Source organism: Neodiprion lecontei, chromosome 2 (genome assembly GCF_021901455.1).
Source record: "Neodiprion lecontei isolate iyNeoLeco1 chromosome 2, iyNeoLeco1.1, whole genome shotgun sequence".
In the NCBI taxonomy this organism is placed as follows: Eukaryota; Metazoa; Arthropoda; class Insecta; order Hymenoptera; family Diprionidae; genus Neodiprion; species Neodiprion lecontei.
In genome coordinates, this window is record NC_060261.1 from 30,804,142 (window position 1) to 30,824,515 (window position 20,374).

Genomic DNA, 20,374 nt, shown 5'->3' on the forward strand with positions numbered 1-20,374 from the left:
TCTCTGTTGTACGAGTACACGCTTCTATGCAAATCACTTGTATATATACCCATATCCACAACTTTACTCCCTGTATGCACGTGTCCGTCTCTTGTACCCACTGATTACTATTCAAGATAAGTATAAGGGAAAATAAATTGAGTAAAGTGTAAAAGCAGCGTGGTTATAAACCACCGGAATGTCTGCAAAAATCGAGACATTGAAATATATAGGTATTGGTCAGAAGAACAACTGACCACTACGACCTCGTATATCCGCATCTTGAAGACCTTGAATCGGGCGGAGCCGTTTCTGCGAGCCGGATGCATTCGCGAATCGGAGTAACAACGATCGCCAACCTACGCAGGGATACTCGCTTACCTGTAACAAGATGCTAAACAATATTCATTCGCACTTGCTCAAGCATCGCCGCATTCCACGGCAAGTAATCTACGCACGAAGTGGAGGCTGAATCTATCCTGTTGCTTATTTTTGTGCCCTGGACAGACACGCCCTAACAGTCGGAGGATTGCGGCTGGACCCTTCACCAGGAACGAGTCAGTTTCTATGATTTCCACCGGCGATGTATTCTGCATAGAAAAGTATATGCCGATGTGTGCGTTACAGTTTTTTGGAATACGGGTAGCCGGCACTTGTTAGTCACTCTCCGTCTCGTTACCTTATTTCACTTGACTTGAACATTTCTACTTTATACTACATACATATTTGTATTGCGCAGAACAAGGCTTTCCTAATCGAACGCGATCACCCGATTCGATGACTCTGCGGGTTTTTAGGTATACATCGTACATACCTATATCTATACTACGTACTGGACCGAACGTTAGGATAGAAACTGGCGGAGAAAAGAACGCGAGGCAAAGAACTCCTGGAATTAAATGGAAGTCCAAGGTCTCGCAGGGTGAACGACCATCGGAAATCACTAAGGTAACCTCCCCCCGCTCCCGTCTGTCGCTCATTCCATGTCTGTCTCCTCACCCTGATCCTTTGTCTTTCTCTCCTGCTCGCACATCTCATCGCCGAGGTGCATTGCCCACGCTTCTTTTCACTGTTGTTCCCCGGTCGTAAGCGTGGGACCAAAACAAGCTTGCATATTATGTTTCCTAGTTCTTCTAACACCATATTTGTTGAATATCAAGGTTCCCTTGCCAAAACCTGCGAGTGTAAATGGCAGCGCCTTATAATGGGCCTGTCAAGATCGAGCTATACTTTTTCTGCGTTGCACATTTCGGAGTTAGTCTCACAATCAGGGATCGGTTGGTGAAGAAATAATTATTCAGATTCGAATGTTTTCATCTGACAATGTAACGAAGTTCGGAAAAATGATGGATAAATATTTAATTTGCGAATTTCAGATTGACAAAAACGCCATCGCAAAATCGACGTGGTTGACACTGATCTGCCAATTAGATTTTCGTTTCGGCTACGTAAACTATCTTCCCACTCTCCAATTAGCAAGCATGATTTCACGCCATTCTAATTACCAACTGCTAGCAAGAACAGCTCAGTTATCACTTCAGTTTCGACGAAAGTTTGCAAACTGCAATCTAACTTACAAATACTTTTACACGTGTTGCCTGCGATGCGCCTCCCAACATGAATCTAATCTTCGTAAGACGAGCGCGCGATAAAAACATTGGGCAACGTGTACGCCGTGTACTCTACGCAAGTCAGTAACCTCAGAGACCTTTTACTCAGCTTTTTAGTCTTCGTAGGTACTTCCTAGTCAGTCTTGACTGAAAATGTTGGGCAATTGCGATGTCAATGTACGTAACTGTTTTTACGACTAGGGTCAAGTCTGTACTTACGTGCAGGGCTATAAGTTGCTGCACAGATTGGCTCTATCTATCTCTCCTTTTTTGAGACCTTTTTCTTCGACGGGCTCAAGAATATTTCTAATATTCATTATTGTGCCTCAATTATAATGACTTGCAATCGTTGCGCCAGCTCGTGCGTAATGTACCTAACGACTTAATATTCCTTCAATTAATAGCCTCCTTATTTTCATGATTATATGCACTTCACCTGAAACACGAAGCTGATAAATCACCTAGGTAAAACGGACATTCGTGTTTTAATATGTACACATACCCGCGTGAAAAGTTCAAAGAGAAAATAACATTTTTCATTGGACTCCGGACATGTGAGTGGACATGTGAACATAAGGTTTCAACCGCAATAGCGATATGAAAAAAATGTGGATGAAAAAATAGCTAATTTTCAAGCACTTATCGATTAACTTTAAAATCAAGCTCAGAGTTCATGTGACTCAAGTGTTAGGAGTCTAGGGTTGGCAACTCGAACGCAACACACACGGACGCATTTCTTGTTTCTACCTCGTAGAGACTGCATTTCAGGACGAGTTTAGTTTTTTACTAGCAAGGATTCACCGCCTATAAATAGCAGGTAAGGCGATGGAAGAAAACACAGTATAACAGCAGCAACCACGAGGAACCCGCTATCAAAGTTTACGTATTTAGACGAGCTAGAGACGAATTTTACAATCATGTTTAAACCCGTGAGTATATTATACGTACAATTTACCTGCGTACGAAAACATGTTGAAGTACGAAGTAATTAATTAACTACTTTCAGGTGATATTCTCAATCGTTTTGATCTTGGCGACCGCGCAGGCAGCGCCGGCTGCCACGCCAGAGACTGCAAAACGCGATGCTCAAACCCCGGCCTCGACAGCCAAGCTGACACCCATCGTCGGCCCAATAGTGTCGCCAATTGCGCATATTCCTTTGGCCAGAGCCCCAATACTTCCTCAGGTAAGTGAGGCTGTAATGGTTATAGATATTGAACAACCACAAATTTTGGGTATTTTAAATGTGCTAGTTTTCGCAAAAGAAATACCAAAAAGATGTGCTTAAAACGCCGAATTCTAAGTATGAAGGAATCAGACTAATCTTTTCATACTTCCTTGCTCTAAAGGTGGCAGATTAAGGGGGTGCCCTAGTCGATCTCGAGGCGGTCGTTTATATCTCCGAATATCGAAGTCCACGTATCTCAAACGCGAAAAAGGTTCAACAGTCCCATTCCATACGCAATTCTGATTAAAAACACTCCCATCCATTTTCATTTGACGCAGAAATAAAGAAGTGGCACGTGTTGTACGAGATCTTAGTAGTAAATTCCTAAAATTTATGCCATTTCTTTATTTCTGCGTTAAATGAAAAGGTATTGGGGTGTTTTTGTTCAGAATTGTGCATAGAATGGAGCTGCTAATCCCTTTTCGCGTTTGAGATACGTGGACTTGATATTTGAAGATATATACGTCCATGTCGAGATCGACCAAGGCACCCCCTTAATGCACCCTGCGTCAGCCCGCTCATCGCCGTGATCTTTTGTTTCAGGTATCTCCTTACCAGTACGCCTACTCATATCCGGCGCCGATAGCACCGGTTGCCTATGTCCCAGGCGGCTATTCCATTGAGCAGCACGGCTATAACATTGCTTACTGATTACTGATGATCGGGTCCGATCGGTAAGGGATTGGCTTGAGAAAACACTGCAGCGTTGATAATACACCACGTTATATGCATACCATGTATCGATATAAGCTTAATTGTTTCATGAAATGTAATAAATGATCGAATAAATTGATAGCATTGGATAAAGAAGAGGTATAATAGTAATAATAATATTAGCGTTTCAGTTGAAATGAGATAAATGAACGAATAAATTGATAACATTGGATAAAAAGAAGGGTAATAATATCAGCGTGTCAGTCGTGATCCGCGAAAAACGCGAAATTGATGTAACTGGACTGACTCTTTATTACAGCATGATTAATGTTACACATTAGATTCGACGAAGATAACATAATAGTTTTAATGAAACTTGGATACGAAAATTATCTTATCCAATTTTACTACTTCGTTTATATGCCAAGTGTTGACAAAATTTGAACAAAATAATCTTAGTATTGAAGTTGTAAGAAAACTATTATACGATAGTTGCGTCGAAATGACTGAAAATGATTATTGATAGATACAATATATTTAAATTTCGGGTATCTTATATTATGTTCAGTAAAAACTGATAAAAACCGATAAAACAAAAATCTATCAATTCCTGCTGTTCGATCTTTAAAACATTCGCAATGCTGCCAACCCCACAAATTGATTATACTATATGGATTCGGATTATTTTTAAGCCTTTTTTACATGGTAATTTTTGCTAATGCAACGGTAAATGTGGCATCGCTGGCCTGGTTAGTGGGCAGTCTGTGTGCGCGTGGGGTTTATTTTGTTGAGGTGTATTTAAAAATTGTCTGCCCGAAGTATAATCGCGTCAAAAACAAAAAGAGGCAAACACGCAGCTACGAATTGAATGACACCGAATATTCCGCGTATTTGAAGTGACTCTGACAGAAATTTGGGTCTTAGGATGACTGAAGAAACACAGCCCGAAGTTTCACCTCCGACAGATTCTCAATCAAGTACACCAGATGCTGCGAACAAGCCCAAGGATAACAAAAAAGATAAATGCCGTCCCATGACCAAAGTAAGGCTTGAACAATCAATAAATGTATCTAATCCAGTCTAGATCCGAGTCTCGCTGTCGTGTAAGAATTAGCTATCTGCACCAGGGATAGTCTCGTATATACATTTTAGGTTAGGATCCAGTTCATGTTCTAACGTTTGAATCACTGATCGTGGATACGATACCACTTCAAACAAAAATATGTCAGCGAAATGTGATCGCAACTTCGGAAAGATAGTTTTCTTATCTCTCCAATTCTTCGCAGGTCGTTATTCGGCGACTTCCGCCTTCTATGACTCTGGAGCAATTTATTGAGCAAGTCTCACCGTTGCCGGACCACGATTACATGTATTTTGTAAAAGCGGACTTGTCGTTGGGTCAACACGCATTTTCCCGAGCCTATATAAACTTCATCGAGCAACAGGATATATTCATATTTAGGGAAAAGTTTGATAATTATGTATTCGTCGACGCCAAGGGTACCGAGTATCCAGCTGTGGTTGAGTTCGCCCCCTTCCAAAGACTGCCAAAAAAACGAGTTGGCAAGAAAAAGGATCAGAAATGTGGCACGCTCAAGACAGATCCCTACTACCTTAGTTTTCTCGAATGCCTGAAAAATCAGGAAGCTGAGTCAGGCTTAAGTCAGCCTAAAACTGAGTACTCCTATCAACCATCTGATGGTGCGTACCCGACAATTGTATATGTATTTTATCGATTCACTATAATAATTTATTGTGATATATTGCAATTATTGTTAATTATGATATACAAGCTATCATCAAACAAAATATATGCAAACTATTTTTTTTTGTATTGTAAGCTTTCACTTAGAAACAATTACTATGCGATAATTATTATTACAAAATTACAGGATTGTCCAAGAAGGTTACGACGACTCCACTTTTAGAATTTTTGAAGCAACGTAAGCAAGATAAGCAGCGACTGCGTGATGAGAAACGCGAAGAAAGACGGCGCAGGGATTTGGAGAGGCGAAGAGCTAAAGATGAATTAACAATATCTAAGGTACTGATAAAAACACTGCCAGCGAATTTTTTTTTTATATGAGAATGAGTTGGTTTGGCAGGGTACATGTGCCATTAAATACAGTAGAGAATAACACGACACTAGCTAGAACATCCATTTTGTTTAGAGATACATTTATTACTCTTTACTGTATTTACTGACACTGACCTTTCCTATCTACAGCTACTATGCAGCAACGAAGAATTGAGATCTGAATTACCTTTCCTCGGTGTTAGAGCCAACCCTAAACCTAGCGGAGACACCTTTTCTGAACCACCCACAAAAAATTATCAAGTTTGCACCCAATCCAGTAGAGAAATATATTGCAGTGATAACAGTATTAAAGTGGAACTAAACAAGAAACAACCGGAAATTCATCAAGAGTCAAATCAGGGAAACCACTTTACAGAAAATTATTCCAAGGATCTATCAGTTGCACATATTAAACGATACGAAAGTATAAACGCAAAGCAAACAGGACTTAGAAAACTATTTGATTATAGAGATAAAGATTACTTACGGGATGATAGAAACTTCAAAAGGAATTGCTATAATGGCCGATGGTTTTATCTCGAAAATAATTATAATGAAAAAACAAATTTCAATCGGTCTTTACAATTTGTACGAAAGCGAGAAGTCTTTCCCGAATTGCCACAAAGTCAATCCGTTAATTTGAAAAAGATTTGGGAGTCTCAAGCTACCAACTGTCTATCGAAGTCGAAGAGCTGCAGTGCAATGATGGAGTGTGATCAAATTTCATCGTTCAAATTTGCTTTCAAAAATGGCTTACCCGGATTCAGAAAGAACTCATGAACAGATCGACTGCTAATGAATAAATAAGAAATTCATGTCGCTGTTTGTCGTCAACACAATACATTAGCGAAGAGCAGCTGTTGTATTAATATTTTAGACATTACTCAACCATTGTATATAGAGTAGGAGAATTGATAAGATCTATAAGCATCCACCAAATTTGTTAACACCCTAATTAGCACGAAACTAACTTTTTACTAGCTACTTAATTTTTACCACATAAAACCATGTGAAACTTGTTGACCCTTTTTTACAATAATGATATTCTTTAATAGAAAACACCTGCAGTTCAATACCGTTATATTCTTTGCCAGAATTGATTATAACTTCTACTACATCATTCGATTTCCACAAAATTTTCATGATGTCAGTTAATAGATTCCGCTGTTACAGGTATTAAAAAATCCCGACCTTGGCAAAGAGACAAGCAAGGAAACGAAAGAAACCAAAGATGAGAAGGAAAAGTTGTCGCCTAAAGAAGGAAAGAGTCGTAACAGAAAAGAGGAGAAACAACGTGACAAGCCTGTGAGAGAAAGAGACTTGAAAATTCCAGGGAAAAACTTTAAAGACAGAGAAGTAAAGCATCAACGAAGAAACGAAGAAAAAAAGTCTTTTATTAAAAAAGAGGAAAGAGAAAATTCGAAGGAAGATAGGAGAATTGATTCCAAGGAAGAACGTAGAAATGAAACGAGAGAAGAAGACAGAGAAAGTGAAGTTAAAGATAAAAGAGTGGAAGAAAAGCGTGGGAAAAGTTACGAAAAAATGAGACAAGAGAAGAAAAGGTTAGCTGAGGCTAAGCGGCAGAACGTAGAAACTGGATCTGAGCCTAGTAATGCTAATAAGCCAAAAAAGGAGGAACGTGAATCGTTTTCAAAGAAAGATAAGAAGTCAGAGGTTGCTCTGAATGTGATGAAGGCTGAGAAAATTCAGATTCTCAAGGACGAAGTAAAGAAAAAAGAAGAGAAGTCCAAACCTAAACCCGAACCAGAAATAGGATGTAAGGAATCAAAAGAACTATGTGAGACTTACGAAATTAAAACACAAAACGAAGTACATGGTAAGAACATTCGTCAGTTTTGTTTAACTAAATATTTTTCCATTGTATAACTAGAAGAGTTTTATTTTATAACGGATGTGTCACTCATTTACTTTTTACAGATAGAGAAATAGAGGCGTTAACTTCACCCGAAGAACACCTTGCAGACTCAGCCAAATCTAAATCAAATGACCAGATTGATTCTGAAAGTATTTATATAACCGATTTAGGTATGCAGGAAGGCACAAAGGTAATGAAGAGGCGGAGTTCATTGGAGAGCGGTGGGGAGGGAAGTGGTGGTGATGGGGCAACCCTTAGGCGGCATAAATCGTTGGATGGAGGTGATCAATGTAGTTTAAAAAAAGATGGAAAAAATGACAAAGAAAAATCCAAGAAAGACCCGAGGCAGGAGCGAAGAATCAGAAACAAGGTATGCTATCATGGCGCTTATTTTTAGTAAAAATACTAACTTGTACATTGCATTATTGATACAATCTTGTTATAGGATCGGCCAGCAATGGAAATTTACAGACCTGGCATGGGAAAATTCAGTAAACAGCGATTAGAACGCGAAAAGTCAACCAACGATGAACGAGCTTCTCTTTCTCAGAGCCCAACTCCAAGCCCTATTCCCTCCACAGCTGTTAAACCAAGTAAACCTGCCGCTGAAGTTAGATCAATGACTTTTAAGCGTAGCCTGAGCCGCGATCTACCTTAGACATCTGATTTCCTATTCGTTTACAAAATACTAGCTGCATCACCATTTAGTTATTTTTTAATCGCGCAACGTTCTTTTACGATATTATAAGAGTACAGTGTTATACGTAACAATTTCCGATCGGATTTGCCATCGCTATTAAGTAACTGTTTGGACAATATATATTTTATGTATATCGTAGATCACAATGATTGTATCCACGTATGTTATGTTTTGCTTTTGTACTTTCCATCAGAAGTAATCAAGCCCACTCATTCGTCAAATGTTAGTGTGGTATTGTAGTTAAATTTTTTTTTCTCTTGTAATGGAAAAACTTCAGATCACTAGATATCATGTTGTTATTACTATTATTTACAGAAAAAAACCTCTTGATGATTTTGGGTTACTCATTGCAAACCACAGCGTAGAAGTCGGTGACAATTTCCAAAATAAAATAATGACATGGATGTAAATAATATTATATAATTTTTTTTAGTTTTCTTTCCAAAGGTTTGTTATTGCAAGTGGTTTATCTGTTCCTTCATAACATTCTATATATCGATTGCATATATAAGTGTCTATTATGATAATTGACAAAATAAATAAAAGATGTGTCTTTTTAAAGTACCGACTAATTTAATACTTCATCTTTTGATTTCTGCCCATTAATGAAGTAGCAGCTAAGCAGATTTTCTTCATAAAATAATGGTGTCAACTACTTACTGCGCTTGGTCCACTTTCCCTAATTTACAATTATTTTTGTATCGAAACTGTAAAGAAAGTGCTCTTCGCGCTCACTGAGTAATCTACACGGAAAACAGTACAACATGTTACAGAAAAAATTGTGCATTACATTACCTTTCAACAGGCGTAATTACACTCTGGGATGACTTTCAATCGGAATTGAGAGAATTGCTTCGCCACACTAATTGGTACCATTATCTGTATATAAAGTTTTCAGTATATGTATATTAGCTTAAAGAAAATAAAGACAAAATAAAGAAGAACCGAGAGAAATTAACCAACTGGGGACAGCGTATTCTGGCATCTTGATTGTGAACACCTCTGGCATGAGTGATCGAAAAATTCTTTCATATATAAAATACGTCTATATTCGTTGTTTCAACATGTAAACTAGTAAAATAGAAAAGTCCGAGTGTTAGAAATATGATGGTGCATGCCCGAATTTTATATATTAAGTTTGTAAAACAGTACAAAAGAAAAAACAGAGTACGAAAAATGAACGTAAATGACTTTGTTAAGGTGTTGAGTCACTTGCGACCCAGCTGGTATCCAGATGGTTAAATGTCTCCGCTTTATTATATTTCTAACTATCAATAGTAGATAATATGCTAATACCGGCATAAGGAAAGCTACAGCTATCAAGAACAAAGATGAGTAAAATGGTCATTCTGTTTCAATTCAAAGAGAATTATAAAGTTGCGCCATAGTTAATATTTATTAGAAATGATTCAATTCACTAAACAGTCGCGTTGCAGAATGTAACTGTGAGTTTAGGAATGATTGATATAAAACTTGAAAAATATTTTTAGTTAAAAAAAAATAAGATCAATGATTTTTTTACCTATTACCTAGTTGTTCGCTTATGTTCCCGAAGTGGTTTATTCTTCACATTACGCTTTTTCAATTGACTTGTCCCATTCTCTCATGCACCTATTCGTTTATTACGTGTTTCTTGGAGTGGACCGTATTCTACTGCTTCTCCTTGTCGCTTCTCGTGGTGTTCTTGCTTGTCGAGGGGTTGCAGTTTGTCGTGACGTTGTAAGCTGTCGTGGCGTTGTAGGTGGTGGCGGCATGATAGCGGCGTCAGAATCAGGTTTTTCATTCTCTTTGTCATTGCCATCAAGCATTTGCTTCAGCTTTTCTTCTAGTTCAAGACATGCTGCCTTAGTTTCAGTCTTTTTCCTTGCCTGATTCACAATTTCATTAAGAACTTTGAGCACTGGCTCATGATGGATTTTGTCCTTCATGTGGTGAAGATTATCGACAAGGCGACGAATGCCTGTAAAAAAAAAAAAAAAAACAAAAGTAATACATAAATATGCAAAATATATAAATGTTGGTCTATGGAGAATTCTACTTAGATTATTACATAAAGTCACCTTTTGCATTAAACTTAAGGAGCGAGAGACAGTACGCCAAGTCGCGCCATTGACGCTCAGTTGTAGCCAGTTTGAATCTGATGCAGACTTTTTCAATGATTGCATCGATTTGTTTCTCTTTTTGCAGAAGACCCAGGACAAATCTGTCAAACGGAAAGCCATGTTGTATTTGGAATGCAATGATGTATGAAAAATGATAATTTTGAGTCCTTACTTGATTATATCCCGAAACTTATCCTCATCAAGCTTCAAATCGCAGTCTGTTAACCTCGATAGAATATCAGGCATGATATTGTATAGAGCGTTCCCTTTATTGGCCAGTTCATTGAAAAATTTTATAGTTTCTTGACGAATGTCTTCCTCTGGATCGTTGACACAGAGTGCCAATTCTGATACTTGACCTTTAACTCTGACCATTTCCTTCATTATTAAGTTTGACAACATTTTGACACAAGTGCGTCTGACTAGCGGGGACTCGTCCCTAAGTCTAAAATTCAAAAAAACAAATGAATTAATGAATGACTAATTAAATGATGAACGAAATCATTAGCAGAAATAGTTTCAATGCGTTTCATCTGAACTTGAAAAATTATTCATGGTAGAAGCTTTAAAAAAGAAAATAAAAAAAAAGCAAATGAAACAGATTACCTGCCATAGACATGCTTAGTCCAAGGTTCTACTTCATTTGGAAATCTATTCATCAGATCCGTTACCCCAACAAGGAGGTTTGCTCTATTAGATGGATATGGCGACCGTTCCATTATAGTAATTAAAAGCTGAAGATATTCCTTGCAAAACAATGAGCTTACAGTCATCATTTTGCTAAGAGCAAGTGATCCTGATATCTGCACATCTTCATCCGTGTACTTTTCAGGATGTTGGCAAACATCCAAAACCATGGGCCTGTAAAAATTGTTATTACGACATTGACTTAAGGTCCTGTAGTTAATGCAGTAGTACAAAATAAATTCTGAAAGATTTTCAGTGAGATTTGATTGTTTTTTTCTTATCCACTGGTAGATATACCTGTGCATTGATAACTGTTAGAATTACGGGAGTACACCGTTCCTTCAATAATTTGCAACTTACACAAACTTGGCTAATAATCCGTTTCCTGAAACCACTTCATTTTCCAAGACATTGTGAATAAACTCAGCATCACTGTCATCCGCTGTTGCACCCTCTATTGCTTCTTGTCCATTATCTTCAATCGTAGAAGTCTAAGTATTAAAATTTGTTTTAGTATTTAATTTAGAATAATACAATTATTTTGAATAATACTAAGTATGAAAATTTAGCCAGACATGCTGCACTACAAAACTGTATATTAAGCCAAAAATATTTCGTGTTGAACAAAAAGTAGCTTTAGATTCATGAAACTGTTATTCAAGCAAATTACATCTTTTAGGCGCCTCATCCGACTAGCACTGGAAGGTGTATCCAATTCGCCATCACGAATGCTCCTTGCCGTTGTATCTGCAATATTTCGAATATTTATATCTCCTTTCCTCTTCAATTTCACCATTTCTATCAGTGTGTTTCTTCGCTTCAATTCCTTGTATACATGCATGTCCAAATGTATCATTTGCCTAATAGCAATGTGGCCAACAACGTGTAATAGGTTTGCAAGTTGTGCAGAAGGCATGTTTCTTCTGTGAATTGTACCATTTGCCAATTGAAAATTTTTCACCAACTGGCTGAGCATTTGTTTCATCAATAAATCTGGTTGGTCTGCTAACTGCAAATCAAGTACGTAATGTGTTTTACTTCATCGAAATATACAAGATTTTCATTATTTAACCCAAAACGTTATCATTCCGCGCAAAAAGGCAGCATGAAAGAACGAAAAATACGTGATAATCAATTGTATAATTTATCAATACCTGAAAATTCGAGCAAAGGGAAAAAAATTACGAATTAAGGAATCAAGATTAAAATCTTACGTGATAAATAGCATTGATTGCTTCCGTTGAGAATGTGGTATAGCAAGTTTCGTCAATGTCTTGAAATTTATTCACCAACAGAAGTAGAATTTTTTCAAACACTTCGTGCTCATTGGGAAGCCTATGAAATGTAAATGGGTTCGATAGAGAATTAGGGAGTCAGTCGAAAGGTACGTTGACCAAAGGGCTAACTAAATTGAATGATTTACCTCGATGGGCATTTTAATGGGTCAGGATTTTGCACTGCCACTTTGGTCATTGCACGACAAGTATCTCTAGCGAGTAGAAGGTCGGTTTCTGCCCTTGGGCCAAGGCCCACACTGACAAGAATGTCAAAGTTACCCGTAACAACTGCGGACTCAGTTGTAGATGCCATAGTTAAGAGCATAAGTGCCGCTCGACTCTCTTCTGGCAAGGTGTCGGTTAACTTGAGAGAAAACCTTTCCCACAATACCTTTTCCAAATAATACAAACAGTAATTAAGCTCTCAGGTCCATAATGAAAATGAATCCTAAGCTTGTCTCACTGTACTTACCCGAAACACCTCTGCACTTATTACTTCTTTTTTTCGCCATAGCGTAATGAGTTTTGTGAGAGCAGGACTTTCACCAGGTTCCAGACTCTTCACCATTTTAATAAGTGCTTTAGCAATAACTAATGCCTTGTGCCTTTCCGAGGTATACTGTTCACTATCTCTGATGTATAACTCCGTGTATACTTCAGCCAGATTTTCACAAACTGATACATCAGAACTGTAAACCTAGTTTTTCAAATGATTGTAAATATTATAATAAGCGAATATCTCTACTATATATGTATATGTATAATGTACTTCAGTGAGCAAAATTTAAAATATTCTACCTGGCGAAGTGCCTTGCGCATAGCATCTTTAGCTCCTTCAACTTTAAACTGACATGCAATGCCTAGAAAACTGCAAGCTTCTATGGCATCACTCGATGAGATCGAGGACAATCGTATTTCTGCTACAGGTATCGCCTTAGAAAGCTCAGTAGCGAAGATTAAACAGTTCTAAAATGGAGAAGCTGGTAAGTTTCCTCATCCAATTATTTACATGGTGTTTGCATATTAATTGTCTATATTTATGTACTTTACCTTAATATACTCCACCAATCTTGCTTGAGTTGCGTAATCTTCTTTTCTCGTTTCCTTCTCTTTCTCATATTCCTTCATTTGTTGATCAATATCGCCACTCCCTTGATTTTCTGTAACTATTTGAACTTCTTGCGAATCTATGAATACTTTGTGCAGTACAGACATTAGGAACTCTTCTTTGTTTTCAGGGGTCATAGTATCGATGGGAAAACTTTCTGGCAATTTTGCACTTAAACTCATTAGCTGTTCCAGTGCTTCGCGGATTTTTTCTTGAAAAAGTAGCTGTCTCAAATTTTCAAAGCGAGAATCCAGTTCAGAAAGAATATCCTCCTCGCATTCCATGTGCTCTGTAAGATTAGCCACCTTTATAAAGGGCCAGAAAAATACATTTGATAGGGTATTACCTTCGACACATATGTTTGATATAGCACTTTGGATGCTTGGGGCAAGCGCATTCCAAATGTCTACTCTAATCTTCGCTCCTGGTTCACTAATACTTGCAAATCTTATTCTCAGAGTCTTGAGTTTTTTCTTTGCATCTGCCAACTGCTGTGTCAACTTGTCTAAGTTGAACTGGAAAGAACGAATATTAATACAAGTAAAGTAATGATTAGATCATCTATCAAAATCAGTGTTATGTTAGGCAATGGAAGACAGAAGACAAGAGAAACTTACTTTTCCAGCAAATGGATTGCACTGCAACAAAGTTCTGAGTAATTGAAAAGCATATTTGCGAACAATCGCGTTTTTATCATTTAATCGGTGAATTACCGCCGTAAGAAGAGCGTTTTGATTTACTAAGGGCACGGCACCTTCTGTGCAAAGATATTGCCAGACCTGAAGAGTCTTGGATCTAACAAACGCGTTTGTGTCCAACAAATGATCCATAAGGTTCTCCAAACACTCGTCTCGTGTTGTCTTCTGATCTTCAGATAGATCTTCAGACGTTAGAATCTCTTTCACTATCGTTCCCAGTATACCAATCACACAGTTTCTCATTAGGTAGCACTATAAAGCAAAGAAAGTGTTGCACGAAATCTGAACATAGAAAATTCACCAATCATTTACACTGATCTCTGTTATACCTCATTTGCAAGATGGTCAGTCAAGTTGCTAACAGCTGGTAATATGAGGTTTGGTTTTGACGAAGCAATTGCGTCAAGGAAAGTCGCAATGTTACGCGTCCCCCCTTCCTCTGGGGTTGCTCGGTCAACTTCACGCAGTATCTCCTTAATGATACCGGTGCATTTGGTTTGTTCAATAACTTCTATTATACCAGTTGCCAAATACACTGCTAGTCCATCGCACATTTTGACCAACTAATTCCGAGGAAACATTTTTTCATCAGGATTAACTGCATACTTCTAGTTAACTTGAGGTAAAGAATTTTCTTTAGGCTACTAACCTGAACTACTTTTATTACAAAGGATATACTATGGTTGTACCGCTTTACTAGAGTCCCCAGTATCTGAAATAAATGAGATTAGACATTGCCAGTGATAATTAGTATTCAGAACTGGAATCAGATTTAAAATTTTCAAATAGTAGGTATAGCAGAGAAAATTAAACCTGCAAATCTAGAGTTTCTATACAAAATTTCATAAGAGCTTATTTTTTCAATAGACTTTACGAAACTCATTATTCACTGTAGCTGGTAGAAAATTGAAAAAAAATATTTTCAGCAATTCGTCAAAGATATAATGAGCATTTAATAAAGTAGGGGTAAGTGATTGAAATATTTCTATGTTATGCCAAAGACTCCATAACTTTCAGAATATATTCAGTAACAGTGAATACCTGGTTTACAGGTTCTTTAAGCATTGAATTAATTGTATATTGTCCATGAAAACTCACTTGGAAGATTGATTCCCGCACAGATTTGTCTTTGACATTTTTGCATCTTTCTAGAACCCTGTAGCATATTTCTGAAATGCACCTAGACAATAAAAGATTTTAGAATATACAATTGGTTCTCTAACAAGACATGCTTAGAGTTTTCATTTTTTTCGGAGTTTCCAAATAAACCTGTGACTAAGAAATACTAACTTGATAAAACTCCCATCAGCTATTGGCGGTTGCCAAAGTTTTTCAAGTGGCAATTGTATCCAGTGATATATCTGTACCAAAATTTCATCGATTTGATCATACCACTTGAGTTCCCAATCCGTTTTCGATGATACTTTCTTCCGTTGCTAAAGCAAAATTTCAAAGACAAACAAGAGATTAAAAACACAATAACTGAGCGATTGGATGTAGATGCAGATTACATAAAAACAAAAACTTATGCAAGATATAAAACATAGCAGTCATTTGTAAATTGCCTAACTTAATAAAATGACGTCTAACGCTTCTTTGGAAGATAATCAAGGTGAACGATATATTAATTGCTAAATAACTAAAATAATAACGAAAATAAAAGAGACTAAATTTTGAGTCATTTCCATGTTCTACACATCAGGGTTTACAAGCAGAATTAATAATCTTGTGGCTTCTTTGTATTATGATTTATTAATATAAAGATTAAGAAAAGAAATTTTAACCTATTACGTTTAAATTTTGTGATTTCAAGTTTCTTGAAAGAAATCGTTGCTATGTTTGTGGTACTGTGGGTTGCTGCTACATTTAAATAGTTTTTTATAATCAGACAACAAACCAGAGTACTATTTCATATTTTACCCTTACTGTTTTTATAATAATGTTTTTGTGAGAACGTTTTGAAATTGTAGAAATCGTTTTTCACCTTTGAACTTCCGCCAGCAGATTCTTCAGACACAACAATCTCGATGTGACGAATTAAACTAGACAACAGGTAAGCGAGCATATTGGTGATGGTAAGCAGTTGTGGTTTATCTTCTGCCGCTGGTTCTCTTCCTCTGTCGTACTGCTTTTCTAATTCGTTTGTAAACATTTTAAGGCCTGAAAAGTAACAAGTAAAACATGTAAAGAATTATGTTTTGTTGTGTAAAAGTTGTGAAAGTTGAAATACTTACATTTGTGGATTCGATCAACTGCTAAAAGGTGAACAGGTATTTTTAAATTTGAGCCGTGCACGAGAACAGAGAAGAATTTGTCGAAGTGTTCGAGCAAGAAGCTGGGCCCCTCCTCCTGCAGGATAGCATTTGTATCTGAAATAGTAATTACAGCGGTGGACTATCAAGTAATAGAATTATCACAAAATTACAGCAACAAACAAGACAGAAAAAAAACCAAAACCCGGAATGAATATTTAATAGTGGAATTTGACTAAAATATAATGATAACATACCAGCAAGAATGTTTTGTATGTCCCGAAGCGGATATACATTTCTAACGGAGTATTTTCCCGGCTGGGTCTGAAGAAGTTGATCCTTGTCGGACGGTATCACAAATTCGGGCATGGCGCTCCGCATTTTAGAATAGAATTATTTACTCAGAGTTTCACTGACATTTCACACGTTGTTGATACACGCGTTACTGATGGCGTTCTTAGTTCGCAATTGATGTAACGGCGGAATTTTGAATCTAGTGACGCCAACATCACACTGCCGGTTATCGCTGCTCAAATAGCCGACAACAATGTATGTTTGGGTCTGCAGAGTTGTCTACACTGTTTTCCGCTTAACTGCACTCACCTTCAGAGTACTTGAGCTTGTAAGAACTTCACCGTGAAGTACGCTCCTTACCATTGATGCGTTAGAAAGAGACATGTCTTTGTCGACGAAATTGGACAAAATACTCCAATCACGTCTCCGTTCACCGTCGAACACAGGGAACGTCTGAATTACCGACCAATACTTGGCCCGCCGAATATGGTTACTCGAGGGCATCACGAAAGAACGATACCTGAAGTATCAAGCGTAACACCGGTGCGGCATTAAATCACGGATGGAATAGATTCAGAGATGAAAATAAAATCATGCTGAGATTTACTTTGAAAAATTGGCTTACAAATAATCAACAGTGTTTAAAAACGACTATCTTCCATGTGACAAAGATGACACAGATCTCAGCAACGATAGAAAATCAATGCAATAATTCAACAACTAATGCCACAGTAGAAAAGATGAAATTTTTGGTTAAGTTATTGAAAATTGACACAAGAGAAGCACGGCATTATTTAAAGGCAAATCAACTCTTGCGCATGGTTCCAAACGAACAAATCGCCGAAACCTACGCACTTTGCTTGGTGAGTATGAGCGACAAGATTAATAAATAAAAAGACGATAAGTACCGTATATTGATTCATATTAAAAAGGCAAATACCACACACAGAAATATGGAATTGGCAACGAAGTGAAGGACATTATAGGAGTAATATCTCTCAAAGCATCCACTTTGGAGCGAAGAATAACTTACTTTCAAGAATTGGGTTGCACAAAATTATTAGCAAACATATTAAAACCGTAAGTAAATACTTGAGAATGTGACAATATGCAACTTTCATTATGACTTCATTCGAATCACTTGATAACGCGAGTAAATACCTTAAACTATTAACTATTAATGTCTGTTATATCAGAAGTTCTCACCCTCAGTCTTGTGTATTCCAGTTTTATGACAGGCTGTGAATACAGTCTTCAACAATTTCAGGACTGGAATCTGCTACCGGCTGATGTTGACATTGCGAAAAATATTTTCAGTGTTCTCAATAAACCACCGCCAGATGTTCCATGCTTAGATTCACTAAAAAAAAGTAATTCTATTCACACATATCGCTCCATTTGCCTAGAGCATTATCTCAAGTGGCGGCTGGAGTACACTGAAAAGGAATTGAGTAAATTAACAGCAGTTATACAAAAGTTTCGTTATTTCTCTATAAGATCGATCGAAGAAGTAATCGACTGTCTAGAGAATGAACTCGAATTTTCTAAAGCTAAGGTAACGTCAATTTTGAATTATTTTTCGGGTATCATTAGTAATTGTTTATAGTAAATAATTATATTTATGTTTTCCATAGATAAAGCAAGCTAATTTTCTACTTCGTGCAGACGCAACAAATATCAAGCAGTTACTGACGACGTATAAACAAGTTGCTGGCAGTGATATGAAGCCTTTGTTAATTAAAAATCCAAAACTTTTGGACGTAAAGGCAGACCTGATCCCTGCAAGGTTAGAGATTCTTAAAAAACACGGTGTGACAGAATCTGCGCTAAAAGTATATCCTACTATATTATTGCTCTCGAAGGAAACCATAGAATCTAGACTGAAAGAGATACAGAGCATACCGGAATTAAGAGGTTTTTTGGATCATCAACGCTTATTGCTCTTAATTCTATATTTACGAAAAGCAAAAGATCGTTTACAGTTCATGAAAGAGCATAATGTGAAGAGCATCAGCCTTTTTACGCTTAGCTCTAGTTCCGTTTATTTCAATAGGTTAGTGAAATAATTCGTTCTTCATCACTTTTTCACTATCAAAGTTTACTCCGTTATTCTTAATATAAAAAGAATTCTTTATTTCTCTGCTTTTTTATTTCATTTTTGAAGACAACTTGAAGAGGGACTTGTACGAGCTAAAGGTACAGACTTGTTACAATTTTTGAGTAAAAACACAGGCGCCTCTCAAGCTTCTATTCACCGGTCCCTACAGAAGAATTCAATGTGGCTTCATGCACCATTTATTCACGTGGTGGATACATATTTTTATTTAATAGAAAGAAATTATACCAACGAAGATATTCTGAATAATGTTCATATTCTACTCTACAAAAGGTAAGACGATGTTTTTTCGTGATTAGAATTAAGAAAAATTCAAACTTTGTATCTTTCTTCACTGTCAAAATTAATTATTTTTTTTATTCAACAGTTCACGTGTTGAACAAGTGCTGGAAAAAATTGAATCCGACGAATCCGAGAAATCTAATAATTGGAGTCCTAGTCAGAAACTTGCTTTGTGTGTTTATTATATTGAAAAAAAATTTCATTTTTCCGGGCTCGGTGTATTAGAGGATACGCCCGAACAGCATTTACTGACGTCGGATCAAGTAACAAAAAACCAGGTTTTGAAAGAAGAAGGAAAATAGACAACTGGTTTCGTAGTTATTATACCATTAAATCTACTTTCGTATCGGTTGTTTATAGACAAAAATTCGAGATGTTGAGTCTTACGTAATTAATGGCATAATTCCCGTGATTTTTGATTTTTGATCAAACTTTTTCCTCCCACCTGTTCGACCATCATCCAGAAATTTGTGTGAATAATGCTATAGATTCAAGTTCCGACTGTACAAAGTGAATTATAAGATCGATTTGATTTGGAAATATACTTAATCACAATATCCTTAGAACATATAAAGTATTATATGCTCTAAGATAATATCCAACGTTGAATAAAGGCCGATGATTTCATTGGCCAGTACCGTTAAATCCGGCCAATGAAATCACTTACACGTCGAGACAGGCTTCTTGTGGATCATGAACGGGCTCCAATCACCTGCAAATTTCTGTATATATGACACACCGGGTCAGCGGGGCTTTAAGATGCTTTCATGAATAGCAGATCCTGTATATTATGTAAATATTCTGAATATTTTAAATTTTATACCAGAACCGATTTCGTCGTGTAACATTTTCTTTTCACTGCGGCGCACAGGTTTCTTAGAATTTTTTGGAAAACTGTATTATACCTGAAAAATGTCTCTTATTTACATTGCTATTTCTTTGCTTATCGAAATTCTTTACCATCCAAGATACATTAAACAGGTATGTATTATATGTACATACATAGTTAAATCTCATTAACAGAGTATGTGAAATCTTGCGAATCAAATATTTTCACCAATAATTATCAGTCAGTGATGGGTTGAATGTCCGAGAAAAATTAGAATAGATCTCTACAACACGTAGTGTTGAGTTTCATGATAAACGATGGTTCTATGACTGCTTTTCGTACAGAAATCTAAATTGTAGATATGAAATTGAAAAAAAAAATAAAGAGTAAAAATAAAAAATTGAAACGTATCATTCTATAGTTTAATATGAAAATCTGATTATAATTACGTGAACACGGTTATATGACAACGCTATTAAATGTCAATGCAGGGAACTTCGCAGTCGCTTCCTCCTCGGTATTTGGCCAAGTTATCGCGATGCGAAATTCGGCGTGTTTGCTCGGCTATAGTTCGCCGAGTACTACCGATCACTCTGCGATCACTA

The 20,374-nt window shown here is 36.9% G+C and overlaps 3 protein-coding genes across 5 annotated transcripts; 2 read left to right on the forward strand and 1 right to left on the reverse strand.

The window, feature by feature from the left end:
* Positions 1-4,243: 4,243 nt before the first annotated feature.
* LOC107218841 (regulator of nonsense transcripts 3A) lies at positions 4,244-8,430 on the forward strand. The gene is made up of 6 exons (XM_015656860.2): positions 4,244-4,513; positions 4,758-5,172; positions 5,364-5,515; positions 6,722-7,385; positions 7,487-7,794; positions 7,870-8,430. Exons 1-6 carry the CDS (start codon positions 4,397-4,399, stop codon positions 8,080-8,082), a joined length of 1,869 nt encoding a protein of 622 aa, XP_015512346.2. The 5' UTR covers positions 4,244-4,396; the 3' UTR covers positions 8,083-8,430.
* Positions 8,410-16,890, reverse strand: LOC107218838 (condensin complex subunit 1). 3 transcript variants are annotated; one of them, XR_006902978.1, is made up of 21 exons: positions 16,506-16,890; positions 16,231-16,365; positions 15,981-16,156; positions 15,287-15,432; positions 15,095-15,176; positions 14,646-14,708; positions 14,326-14,559; positions 13,916-14,248; positions 13,645-13,813; positions 13,241-13,587; positions 12,989-13,156; positions 12,663-12,887; positions 12,337-12,581; positions 12,128-12,248; positions 11,584-11,922; positions 11,274-11,404; positions 10,833-11,087; positions 10,399-10,671; positions 10,185-10,327; positions 9,654-10,084; positions 8,410-9,003 (listed from the first exon to the last, which is right to left on the reverse strand). XR_006902978.1 is itself a non-coding variant. In XM_015656858.2 (20 exons), the coding sequence occupies exons 1-20, from the start codon at positions 16,627-16,629 to the stop codon at positions 9,747-9,749; spliced, it is 4,047 nt and encodes a 1,348-aa protein (XP_015512344.2). In that variant the 5' UTR covers positions 16,630-16,890; the 3' UTR covers positions 8,410-9,746. The 3 variants fall into 3 exon arrangements, 1 of the variants encoding a protein (XP_015512344.2); XR_006902977.1 differs by having other exon boundaries at positions 9,647-10,084; XM_015656858.2 differs by having other exon boundaries at positions 8,410-10,084.
* Positions 16,891-17,019: 129 nt separating this feature from the next.
* LOC107218819 (transcription termination factor 5, mitochondrial) lies at positions 17,020-20,176 on the forward strand. Its single transcript, XM_015656837.2, has 6 exons — positions 17,020-17,405; positions 17,492-17,622; positions 17,770-18,097; positions 18,177-18,595; positions 18,707-18,931; positions 19,026-20,176. The coding sequence occupies exons 1-6, from the start codon at positions 17,136-17,138 to the stop codon at positions 19,240-19,242; spliced, it is 1,590 nt and encodes a 529-aa protein (XP_015512323.2). The 5' UTR covers positions 17,020-17,135; the 3' UTR covers positions 19,243-20,176.
* The last annotated feature ends 198 nt before the right edge of the window (positions 20,177-20,374 follow it).

Coding starts and splice junctions, on each gene's coding strand:
- LOC107218841 (XM_015656860.2), top strand. CDS start 4,397: ATGACTGAAGAAACACAGCCCGAAGTTTCACCTCCGACAGATTCTCAA. Junction 5,173..5,363: donor CTCCTATCAACCATCTGATG/GTGCGTACCCGA, acceptor ACAAAATTACAG/GATTGTCCAAGAAGGTTACG. Junction 7,386..7,486: donor AACACAAAACGAAGTACATG/GTAAGAACATTC, acceptor TACTTTTTACAG/ATAGAGAAATAGAGGCGTTA.
- LOC107218838 (XM_015656858.2), bottom strand. CDS start 16,629: ATGCGGAGCGCCATGCCCGAATTTGTGATACCGTCCGACAAGGATCAA. Junction 14,709..15,094: donor TGCGGGAATCAATCTTCCAA/GTGAGTTTTCAT, acceptor CATTTATTTCAG/ATACTGGGGACTCTAGTAAA. Junction 12,249..12,336: donor CCATTAAAATGCCCATCGAG/GTAAATCATTCA, acceptor TACATTTCATAG/GCTTCCCAATGAGCACGAAG.
- LOC107218819 (XM_015656837.2), top strand. CDS start 17,136: ATGCTGAGATTTACTTTGAAAAATTGGCTTACAAATAATCAACAGTGT. Junction 17,406..17,491: donor AAACCTACGCACTTTGCTTG/GTGAGTATGAGC, acceptor TACCACACACAG/AAATATGGAATTGGCAACGA. Junction 18,932..19,025: donor CATATTCTACTCTACAAAAG/GTAAGACGATGT, acceptor TTTATTCAACAG/TTCACGTGTTGAACAAGTGC.